We start from the raw sequence: 12,523 nt of genomic DNA on the forward strand, positions 1-12,523 counted from the left end.
TTAGGGGAGGTGTCAATTTCCCCATGCCTGGCGGCAAAGGTGAGTTTTCAACAATTTACGAAAGGCAAGAAGAGTGGGGGCAGTTCTGATCTCCGGGGGGAGTTGGTTCCAGAGGGCCGGGGCCGCCACAGAGAAGGCTCTTCCCCTGGGCCCCGCCAGACGACATTGCTTAGTTGACAGGACTTTGAGAAGGCCCACTCTGTGGGACCTAATCAGCTGCTGGAATTCGTGCGGCAAAAGACGGTTCCGGAAGACCGTCTTGATGTTGAAAGAAAATTCAGGGTGTCATGAATAAGCCACGCCCACACTGTGGTAGTAAAATTTTTGGTAGCCCTTCACTGCCTAACTCCCAAAACTTTACCCATAGACTATCCATTGTTGACCTCTCCCGATTCCTAAGAGGTTAGAGTGCCATCCATCCCCTGTCCTAATGTTTCTTACTAGTATCATGTATAAACATTGTTACATCTTTGTATACTACCAATTGGTACTTGACAAAACAAATAAAATAAAAAAATAAACAAATCTTGCAGCGCTTAAGATAACCTACCCCACTGTTAATACTTCTTTACACTTGCCTGCAATTTTTTTTTAAAAAAACACTGATATTCCTGCATTGTATAATGGGAAATAAATGACAATAGATTTCAGTGTATGCGTGCAGTGCTTTTTTGTGATTCCTTATAAAAAATCTTAAATGGAATTAATCCGATTTCACTTTCAACTTTATTATGTCTCTAGTTCTAAACATCTTATGAATGTTTCACTAAGACTGACACATTTCCCAGCTCTTGTATGTTCTTATTTGTACCTCTCTGAAACGTGGAGCAGGGTTTTCTGTCTCACTGATGAATTATTTGATACAGACATGCCCATCACACTATGTCTTTCTGGGTGAGAAACATTACAGGTTACAGAAAATAGGAAATAGATGATAGATTAGATAAATAGATAAATGGGTAGATAGATAAAATAGCTAAAACTAGGTAATACCAACACCATTCAGTACTGTTTTCCTTTGCCTTGCAAACCATTTTGGTTCCATCCATTGACCATTTTAATCACTGCCTTTTATTGTTTAGATCTATTTTTAAGATCTTTAGCTAGAACTTTTTTTGCTCTTTCTCTTCCTATATTTGCTTTTCCTTTATGTATTTACTTTGTGATTTGATCTTCATTCATTCTCCGTCAGCAGCTTCCGGTGTACTATTTACCATCTTTCACATTCAATGTTTTTCAAAATACATGAGATCAAATCTCTTGACAGAGTTTTTATAACCTAAAATTTAACAGAGGGTAAAGTATACATTCAGACATTCAGGCTCATTAAAACAAATAGAAGTGTGTATTTATTTGCACACCAATACGGCAACTGAAACGGAAAATTCCAGGCTATCATAGTTTTTCCATAGTTTTGAAGATGTCTTGAAAAATGTGGAGGGCTCTGTTACAGGATATGTGTGCCTTCTGCCGCACTAATACCAGTGTCCAGTTAGGTCCCATATAGTTGGCCTTCTCCAGGTCCCGTCAACTAGACAATGTCATTTGGTGGGACCTAGGGGAAGAGCCTTCTCTGTAAGGGTCCTGACCCTCTGGAATTAACTGCCCCGAGATTCGCACTGCTCCCAGCCCTCCACCTTCCTTGCCTTTCGTAGGAATCTGAAAACGCATTTATGCCATCAAGCTTGGGACCACTAGAGCCCAGTGAATGTGTAAGATGTGGTAGTATGCATGTGAATGTTTGATTTTTAAATGTTTAGCTTTTAAAGATAATTTTAAATTAATTATTTCTATTAATAATTGATTTTTAAATGTTTAGCTTTTAAAGATAATTTTAAGTTAATTATTTCTATTAATTGGATTAGAAGTGTTTTATATATGGTATTTTTATTGAAATGTTGTAAGCCGCCCCGAGTCCACGGAGAGGGGCGGTATATAAGTCCAATTAATAAAATAAAATAAATATGTGAAATCTACCTGAAGTGTGCTGATGAACTATCAATCTTGCAAAGCAGCCAGAAGCTTCACCACCAGCAAGTAGGAGAAATTGAAGAGCTGAATCTGCTTTTCCAAAGATTTAAGTATTGTAATTTTATATTTCCATTTTTTGCTGGAACTGCCTTATTGTATACATCAGCCATTCCCATTTTGTGGCTTGATAGGCTAAATAGAATATATGTATCAAGAAACTCTTGACTGGCTTCTTACTTTGCCTGATTAACTGCAAGTGAGAAATAGCTGTTATTTTGGCCTGACAAATTTGTAAACATCTGAAAGTTTATAATTACAATGTGAGCATTAATTCATCTTCATTTGTCTCCAGAAGTCTGCAACATCATAATTTTCAATTTTCCTATAGCAGAACCATAAAAGAATTCATGTTAAACTGATTTAATTCTTAAAAGTATTTTATTACTCTTCCAACACAAGGCCTCCTTGAAACACTGATTCAAATAGACAGTTCTACGTTCTCACCCATTGTGGTTTGATAAGGGATCAATGCTGGTTTGACTTCTTCTTCCAGAAACGTTGCCACCTGTTGTGAAGAAACAACAATCTAGTTTGAGATCCAATGCATTATAATCGTTTTTCAATTTGCCATTTTAAAAATCACCATGTGCAAACTGTCTAGCCATGACCACCCTAACATACAACTTTGTTTTATATATTCTATATGAGCATGTTTTAAAGAGTGTCAAATTGGCGGCCCAACTCTGATAGAGCAACTTCCTGGCTACTGGCTTATTTATACAGATGCAATTCAAACTCCTGGTTATAAAATAAACCTCCATAGAACTAAGCTTCAATAGTACTTGGAAGCAAGCTATTTGAAAAACACAAAGATATCTTAAGATTTAAGATATTTTTGAATGATCCTTCTCTTGAATTTGAGTATCATTGGAGACATATATGAAGAAATACAAATTGCCACTACTTTGGAGCTGCTTCAAATCTTGGAAAATTAACTTGTATTGTTTTTCTATTGTTAGACAAAGACAATTTTATTCAGATGGGTTTCCTATGATAAACTGCTTTGGCTGCTGATTTGGATTTTAACTGATTGGACCAGGGTCTGCTTCCAATTAGTGGATGAGTTCTAATTATAGTTTAATTGTTTTTGAAAGTAACACCTTTTCAACTTTTAATTATTTTTCATTCTTAGTCCCTTATCTGCTATTTTTGTTGAAAATTGACAAATGATTTCAATATATAAAATTGTATAAATAAAAAAGTACGAACAGTTTTGCTCCTTGTTATTAAATAAAACTTTATATAGAAAGTATGAGCAATTTTTCATCTATCAATCTATAACCAGCATAACAAGTAATTCAGAATAAAAATTCCATCATACATTAGGATAAAATGAACACCAATGGATTACCTAAGAATTTAAGAGAATTGAGGAGGAGATTGGGCTAAAAAACAACAACAGATTAGCATATCAATTTTAATAAAGAATAAATCTGAATTGGGACATAAAATTGTGGGGAAACAAAAGTTTTCTTCAGGAAAGCTAAAACCAAATAAGGACACTAGCCTTTTCTGCTTTTCCCTACCTGTTCGGAAGCACGGCCAGTGAAAGATGTAGGATCCAAGAGAGTTGACAATTGCCCACGGATAGGACAAAAATAACCATCAGAACAAATTCGTGTCATGAGGTCATTATCACGTCCTTCTTCCTTCACAACAGCAGCTGCCTGCTGGGACAGAACCCTTAACTTCTCATGGCATTCCTATAAGGTAAAAAATTGACAAAGTGTTACTCCTAGACCAGGAAACTGCTACATCCTACTATTAATAATGAAGTTCAGGAAGTTCATTCTAAATAGCCCATCTTGCAAACAGGATTTGAGCATAAAGGGGCGTGTATAAGTGCACCAGCGTGCCTTCCGTCCCCTGTCCAATTGTTTCTCCTTATCTCATTTATCTTTTCGTCCTTTCAAATATGTTCACTATACAGTGTTCCCTCGATTTTCACGGGTCCAAACTTCGCAAATAGCCTATACCACGGTTTTTAAAAAAATATTAATTAAAAAATACTTTGTGGTTTTTTTTTCTATACCACGGTTTTTCCCACCTGATGACGTCATACATCATCCCCAAACTAATAATTTTTGCTAATAAATAACAAAAAAAAGTGTTAAGGGATGGCTTGTGATACTGTTCATAGCCAAAAATGGTGTATTTACTTCTGCATCTCTACTTCGCGGAAATTCGACTTTCGCGGGCGGTCTCGGAACGCATCCCCCACGAAAATTGAGGGAACACTGTACTTTTATATCTTTTCTTCTATTCTTTTCTTTATTTATATTATCACATATGGATTGGTGGGTATTGGATTTGTTATTGGTGGGTATTGGATTTGTTATTATGTACTGTTTTTTTACCCTGTAGTGAGCCGCCCTGAGTTTGCGGAGAGGGGCGGCATATAAATCCAATAAATCTAATCTAATCTAAATCTAATCATATATCTATTCTCTTCAATGTGTATTATGTATTGGACAAAATAAATAAATAAATAAATAAAATATAACATAACTAAGCTCCATTTCATGCTGAATAAACTAAATTATTAACGTATCTTAAATAGAAAAGTATTTTTAGATACATGTTTACTTCAAAAGCATTTTATTAAAATAAATTGTACAAAAATAAAAAAATAATTTCAATTTTTAAAAATCTGTTTTTTTTTCATTTTAAAAAATCATTAATCTTTATCTACCCTGGATTTCCATAAACTTTTTATTACTCCTCTGTTTCTTGCATGTATGTTTCCATTTCTTAGGAGTTGATAACTAAGCATATGTAATTAACTACAGTACTTACTAATTACTTAACTACTTACCTGGCGATTTCCCCCAGCTTTCACCATAGCCATGATGATATTTTCTGTGGCCATGAAAGGCAACTCTTGTTCTATATGCCTTGCAATTACCTACAAAAAATGATATAAATCTTTATGCAGTGGAATGTGGAACATAGCCCCATGATAAAGTACATTCTTTTTGTTATGCAGAGAATCTCAGTGGGTATGAAGGAAGCTGGAGAATATTAGATTTTTTAAATATGATCCTTTAATCTCTATGTTTCAGAGTTGAGTCCTATGATTGAGTGGACTTGAGTGTTTACTTGCCAGATGCCCTTCCTGACACCCATGTGGAGTTCACAGCAGAGTTCTTTGCACCCTGATAAGAGAAAAATCTGCCACTGCCGAGGATTGAACTTTCAATTTTCCGAGCGGGTGGAGAGCACCTTCATTACAATTGTATCCTTACAATTTATATTAATAGATTGGTTTCTGATTGCTTATTTGTACCTTATGACAATCATTAAGTGTTGTATCTCATGATTCTTGACAAATGTATCTTTTCTTTTATGTACACTGAGAGCATATGCACCAATGACTAATTCCTTGTGTGTCCAATCACACACCAATAAAGAATTCTATTCTATCCTATCCTATCCTATCCATCTTTAGGCACCATGCCACTCAACTGTACAATCTTAATTATATTTCTAGATATGTTTCTCAACATAAGCTTAGAAAATAAAGAATGGGTGCATAACATATCATTTTTATGCAACAAACCAAATATTACATGATAAATACAGTAATTAATAAATCAGATACTGCTTCAGTTATTATTCTTGTCCCATGGAGTTACACTTTCATTCTTAGAACTGAATTGTTTGATCTTTTAAAATTCCTGAAATAACATGTATTTATTTTACACATTTAAGTAAAAAAATCATTTTAGCAAATGTGATTATTTGGTGAGATATCCTATCTGGAATATGCCTAATATTAATCATAGTCTTACTTTGTACCACACAATATAATTGCTGCAACTCTAATGAAGCTTGTCCAATAAAATAATAAAAGAATTTGGAAGGGTGGCTTTTAAAGATCTCTGATAGTCCAATGCCGCAAATGGGATGATAATGTTCAACTTTATTTTAGGAAATTCTTTCCATATCAGTTCTTCCTCTGAAGCCAGGGGTGAAATTTAGCAGGTTCTGGAGAACTGGTATTGGAAATTTTGAGTAGTTTGGAAAACTGGCAAATACTCCCTCTGACTGGCCCCAGAGTGGGGTGGGAATGGAGATTTTTGCAGTAACCTTCCCCTGCCACACCCATGGAACCAGCAGGGAAAAATTTGAATTTCACCCCTGGAACATACTGATCTTGCTGTTTCAGGGATGTTCAAGGATCTTCTGGAAATCAGTCCTCCAAAAGAGAAATGGTTTGTAGGGTCCTTGATGGATAGGCCTATTTTGTAGCTGGATTATAACTAATAAATTACATCTGTCATGCAGGACATATACATATACCTATACAGTGGTACCTCATGATACGAACCCCTCGTGATACGAACTCCTCGTGATATGAACCCGGGGTTCGGAAAATTTTTGCCTCTTCTTGCGAACTTTTTTCGGCTTACGAACCCACCGCAGATCGCAAAATGGCCCTCCGCTGGGCACTGCCGCACGGCTGCCACCTTTTAAAACAGCCGGGGGGCTTCTCGGCGTTCTCCCGAACCCGAAGCTTTTCGGTTCGGGTTCCGGAGGCCGCCGAGAAGCGCCCGGCTGTTTCAGAAGGTTACAGCCGGGCACCGCAGCTCGGCGGAGCGCCGCTTTTGCGATCGGCGGCAGCGTTTTCGGCCGATCTGGAGGCTGGAAAGGAGGTGGGGAATCCCAATAGGGAATTCCATGGGCGGAGCTTTGACGTCACGTTTAGTGGAAAAGTAAGTGTTCAAAGTCCCTCTGCTTTTACTTCTTACCTTAGGATATACTACGAGACCTTCAGAGATATTTTGCAGGGTAGTCAGTATAATATCAGCAGTAAGGAAAGCTTCAGGTAAACATACACGCCTGTAGAAAAAATAAAGTACAAGGATTAAAAAAAGCAACTGTTTTAATAGCTCAGTGTTTGTTAATCTGATTGTCAGGGTGTAGAGATGTAAAAAATAAATGTAAAATAACTGTGTTAGTTTTTCAGAACCAGTGCTTTAATAGCGAGCTAATAAATAAAATATAAAAGATGCTTCATGGGCCTTTTGTAAGTACTTCTGATTATCATAAAATGTTGTACTGTGTCCTTTCCCCTGCAGTCACATGATTGTGTCTCAGGCACTTGGCAATTGGCTCACATTTACAACTGATTGTAGCATCCTGCAATCAAATGACTATGGTTTGTGATGTTTTTGCTGATTTCGGGTTAAAAAAACAGCCATTCAGGAGAATGAATTTGCATTCTAGAGTCTATGATTTGTGATTATGTAATTTGGACTTATGACTGTATGATTTATATGCTTGACCACTATAAAATTTATACAGTTATAAAATTGCTTTCGGTCATGTAGGTGCCTTGACTTGCAGCCAAAATTCTGGTACCAATCATGGTCATAAGTCAAGAGTCTGTATTAATTTGCCTAACTCTCTGCATATTGCAGGAGCCCTGGTGGTGCAGTTGTTAAACAGTGGTATTGTAGACAAACTCTATCCACAGTCTGGAATTTGATCCTGGCGGGGCTCAAGGTTGACTCGGTCTTCCATTCTTCCAAGGTCAGGAAAATGAGAACCCAGATTGTTGGGAACAATATGCAAATTGCTTGGTGTACTAGTTGTGGCCCTATTTGGACAGGGAGTCTTTACTCACAGTCACTCATGCCCTTGTCACCTCGAGGTTCGACTACTGCAATGCCCTCTACATGGGGCTACCTCTGAAGAGCGTTCAGAAACTGCAAATTGTGCAGAACGCAGCCGTGCGAGCAGTCATGGGCTTGCCCAGACATGTACATATCTCTCCAACACTCTGCGGACTGCATTGGCTGCCAATTGGTTTCAGGACATAATTCAAAATGTTGGTTATGACCTATAAAGCCCTACATGTCTGGAAACCATACCACATCTCGGACATCAACACCCTTGAAAATGTCCAAAGATAGTTCACCAGAAGAGCCCTTCTCTACTCGAAACAGAATACCCTACGAAAGCAGACTATCAATCCTAGGTCTAGAAAGCTTAGAACTACGTTGCCTAAAACATGATCTAAGTATTGCCCACAAGATCATATGCTGCAACGTTCTACCTGTCAATGACTACTTCAGCTTCAATCGCAACAACACAAGAGCACGCAACAGATTCAAACTTAATATTAACCGCTCCAAACTTGACTGTAAAAAATATGACTTCAGCAACCGAGTTGTCGAAGCGTGGAACTCATTACCTGACTCAGTAGTGTCAACCCCTAATCCCCAACATTTTTCCCTTAGACTATCCACGATTGACCTCTCCAGGTTCCTTAGAGGTCAGTAAGGGGTGTGCATAAGTGCACCAGTGTGCCGTCCGTCCCCTGTCCAATTGTCTCTCCTTATCTCATTTATCTTTTCTTCCTTTCAAATATGTTCACCTATACTTTTATATCTTTCTTGTATTCTTTTCTTTATTTATATTATTACATATCTATTCTCTTCAATGTGTATTATGTATTGGACAAAATAAAATAAAATAAAATAAACAAACAAACAAACAAACATGGCATCGGGTCAGAATACCTACGGGACCGCCTTCTGCCACATGAATCCCAGCGACCAGTCAGGTCCCACAGAGTTGACAATGTCGGTTGGCGGATCCTAGGGGAAGATCTTTCTTTGTGTGTGTGTGTGGGGGAGCGGCCCTGTGGAATCAACTGGAGATTTGTACTGCCCCTGCCCTCCTTGCCTTCCGCAAGAATCTTAAGACTCATTTATGCCGCCAGGCTTGGGGTTATTAGATTCTTGTCCCCTGTGCTGAGGGAAAGTTGATTGAATGGAAATGACTGCTTTTTATGGCTTGGGTTTTTTACATTTTATATTTAATTAATTGGATCTAAAATGTTATACATTGTTTTATTATATATTGTAAGCTGCCTCTAGTTCTCAGAGAGGGCCGGCATAAAAGTCCAATCAATCAATCAATCAATCAATCAATCAATCAATCAATCAATCAATCAATCAATCAATATATTTAGAAATCGCTCAGAGGATACTATAAAGTGCTTGGGGTGGGTAAATGTTAAATTCCATTACTTTATTGATCGCTCTAATATATTAATAGGTAGTCAATGCTTTAGAAAAAGTAGTCTATTTGGAAGGATGCTTCACTAAAACTAAAAATTTACTTGAGGCCTGGATGGCACAGAGCATGTTACAGTCAACCATATTGTTCTTGTAATTAAGTTCCTCCTTTGTTTTTGTTGTTAGTTGCGAAGTCATGTCCGACCCATCGTGATCCCATGGACAATATTCTTCCAGGCCCTCCCGTCCACTACCATCCCCCGGAGTCCATTTAAGCTCATGCCGACTGCTTCAGTGACTCCATCTCATTCTCTCTCGTCCCCTTCTTCTTTTGCCCTCAATCTTTCCCAGCATTAGGCTCTTCTCCAGGAGAGAAAAATACAGTGATACCTTGTCTTACAAACTTAATTGGTTCTGGGACGAGGTTCTTAAGGTGAAACGTTTGTAAGATGAAACAATGTTTCCTATAGGAACCAATGGAAAAGCGATTAATTCGTGCAAGCCCAAAATTCACCCCTTTTGCCAGCCGAAGCGCCCATTTTTGCGCTGCTGGGATTCCCCTGAGGCTCCCCTCCATGGGAAACCCCACCTCTGGACTTCTGTGTTTTTGCGATGCTGCAGGGGAATCCCAGCAGGGGAACCCCAGCATCGCAAAAATGAGCACTTTGCTGCCAACGGAAGTCCAGAGGTGGGGTTTCCCTACAAAGGGAGCATCAGTGAAATCGCAGCATTGCAAAAACATTGAAGTCCTCGAAACCCCACCTCCGGACCTCTCTGTTTTTGTGATGCTGTGATTTCACTGAGGCTCCCCTGGCTGGGAAACCCCACCTCCGGACTTCCGTTGCCAGCGAAGCACCCGTTTTTGCGCTGCTGGGATTTCCCTGCAGCATCACAAAAACACGGAAGTCCAGAGGTGGGGTTTTCCATGGAGGGGAGCCTCAGGGGAATCCCAGCAGCGCAAAAATGGGTGCTTTGCTGGCAACGGAAGTCTGGAGGCGGGGCAACGCAGCGGTGGCGGTGGGTTTGTAAAGTGAAAATAGTTTGTAAGAAGAGGCAAAAAAATCTTAAACGGTGGGTTTGTATCTTGAAAAATTTGTATGACGAGGCGTTTGTAAGACAAGGTATCACTGTACTCCGGAATTTCCTTCTATAACTTCCCAATACCTCAAGAGCATCTCCACCTCACACTACTTACCAGAGCTTACAAAACTTTTGCCAGACCCATCCTCGAATACAGCTCATCTGTTTGGAACCCATATCGCATCTCAGACATTAACACCCTTGAAAATGTCCAAAGATACTTCACCAGACGAGCCCTTCACTCCTCCACTTGAAACAGAATACCCTATGAGACTAGACTTTCAATCCTAGGCCTAGAAAGTTTAGAACTAAGACGCCTTAAACAAGATCTAAGTATTGCCCACAAGATCATATGCTGCAAAGTCCTGCCTGTCGGCGACTACTTCAGCTTCAACCACAACAACACAAGAGCACACAACAGATTTAAACTTAATATTAACCGCTCCAAACTTGACTGTAAAAAAGATGACTTCAGTAACCGAGTTGTCGAAGCGTGGAACTCATTACCGGACTCCATAGTGTCATCCTCAAACCCCCAACACTTTACCCTTAGATTATCTACGGTTGACCTATCCAGATTCCTAAGAGGTCAGTAAGGGGTGAGTACAAGTGCACTAGAGTGCCTTCCGTCCCCTGTCCTATTGCTCACCTATATCTCCTATACCTTTCTTCTATTCCTATATCTCTTCTTCTATTCTTTCATTGATATGTTCTACTACTATACCTTCTTTTCTATTATTTCTTAGATATATTTTACTATGAGTATCTCCTCTATAACCTTCATCATGTATTTTACTATGTGTATATAGATATATACCCACTAAAACCCTCATTGTGTATTGGACAAAATAAATAAATAAAAATAAATAAAATAAATAAAATAAGTATATACCTGTTTGCACTGTCATCCAATGTGCGCTCAAACCATTGCACAGAGGCTGTCTGAAGTGGATCCTGGACAAGTATCATAAGATGGCGAGCTAGACTGCAACAACGTTCTGAACGCATGGGGTTCCGTTTATAAGCCATGGCACTTGAACCTTTAAAACAGTTTTAAACAATTGCTCATCATAAGACAGAATAGTGAAAATGTAAAATGCTGTAAAAATGAAATGCCTCAATTGATTGAAATCTGTCCTAGCTTGTAGTGTAAATAAGGAACAAACTTTGCTTTATCTGACCAAAGAATGTAAGAAATCACTGTGTTCAAAGGATGGAAGGAGCATACAGTCCTTGATTTGTTTAGTAACTGTTTGAGTTACCACAGCCCTGAAAAAAGTGACTTATGACCATTTAAGACTGTTGCAGCATTCCCATGGTCATGTGATTTACATTTGGATGCTTGACTCACTAATTCACACTTATAACGGCTGCGGGATTCATGTGATCCCCCTTTGTGACCTTCTGGCAAGCAAAGTCAATGAAGAAACCAGATTTACTGAACAATTGTGATACTAATTTAACAACTACAATGGTTCACTTAACAACTATGGCAAGAATACTTGTAAAATAGGACAAAACTATGGAATTTCTCACTCAGCAACATAAATTCTGGGCTTAATTTGAGGACTACCTGTACAAAATTCTTTAAGGTGGATACTTATGGCTTAAAAGTTACACATCAATAAGCTTCAGATTTTTAGGGGAGATATAGTTTCTCCTTTGACAACTGGCCAATAAAGTGGTAACTTTAGGTGTGTATTAAATGGCAATGTAAATTCCATTAAATTTTAGTAGGAATTGTATTTGTATTCTTCTCTACAATATTTTTTTACATAAAACGTTACAAAATTAATTTGCCAGGAAATCATTTTAATATTGTGCTATTTAATGTAGTTCTATAATAATTTAGTTTTAATGTTTTGATTTTGTTAAATAAAGATGTTATCGATAGATCAATTTTAATAGTGCTGAGCAAGTTACAGTAAATAAAATAAGTCGAAAGATATCCTATTTTCACTCAGTGCTTACCAATTTGATCTTTCTCAAAAGGTTCCTCCATTTCTTTGAGGTTGGCCAGAAGGCGGATATCAGTACACATCTAGTGAATAATAATTAATAAATAAATTTACATGTAAATACAATGTCTAAAAGAATTAGCACAATAGTATTCTTGAAAAGAGTGCCATTTCCACTGATTGACATTTGCAATTTTAGAGTCGAGTCAAGCAAATTACTTTAAACTATAGCTTATTTATTGATTGGACTTATAAGGTTTAAACTATTTAAAGCTCAGAGTTTCGTCTTTATCATCATCCTCAGGGGCCATGGCAAATGTAGAGGTGAACCAGCGATATCTGCAATGTACATAATACTATAGTAATTAGTCCAATTTTGGGGAGGATGGGAGAGGTCTATTAAAATTGGTTCAAGGATCTCCAAAA

The 12,523-nt window shown here is 38.0% G+C and overlaps 1 protein-coding gene across 1 annotated transcript in view; it reads right to left on the bottom strand.

The window, feature by feature from the left end:
* Positions 1 to 2,390: 2,390 nt before the first annotated feature.
* The window catches only part of ADSL (adenylosuccinate lyase), a 31,007-nt gene continuing 20,874 nt past the window's right edge, over positions 2,391 to 12,523 (bottom strand). The window contains exons 8-13 of the mRNA XM_070756075.1: positions 12,111 to 12,180; positions 11,032 to 11,179; positions 6,783 to 6,873; positions 4,847 to 4,936; positions 3,558 to 3,734; positions 2,391 to 2,536 (exon numbers count right to left, since the gene is read on the bottom strand). Coding sequence (XP_070612176.1) covers positions 2,450 to 2,536; positions 3,558 to 3,734; positions 4,847 to 4,936; positions 6,783 to 6,873; positions 11,032 to 11,179; positions 12,111 to 12,180 — 663 coding nt within the window. The 3' untranslated portion in view covers positions 2,391 to 2,449. The remainder of the gene's footprint in view (positions 2,537 to 3,557; positions 3,735 to 4,846; positions 4,937 to 6,782; positions 6,874 to 11,031; positions 11,180 to 12,110; positions 12,181 to 12,523) is intronic.

Source organism: Erythrolamprus reginae, chromosome 6, assembly GCF_031021105.1.
Source record: "Erythrolamprus reginae isolate rEryReg1 chromosome 6, rEryReg1.hap1, whole genome shotgun sequence".
Classification (NCBI taxonomy): Eukaryota; Metazoa; Chordata; class Lepidosauria; order Squamata; family Dipsadidae; genus Erythrolamprus; species Erythrolamprus reginae.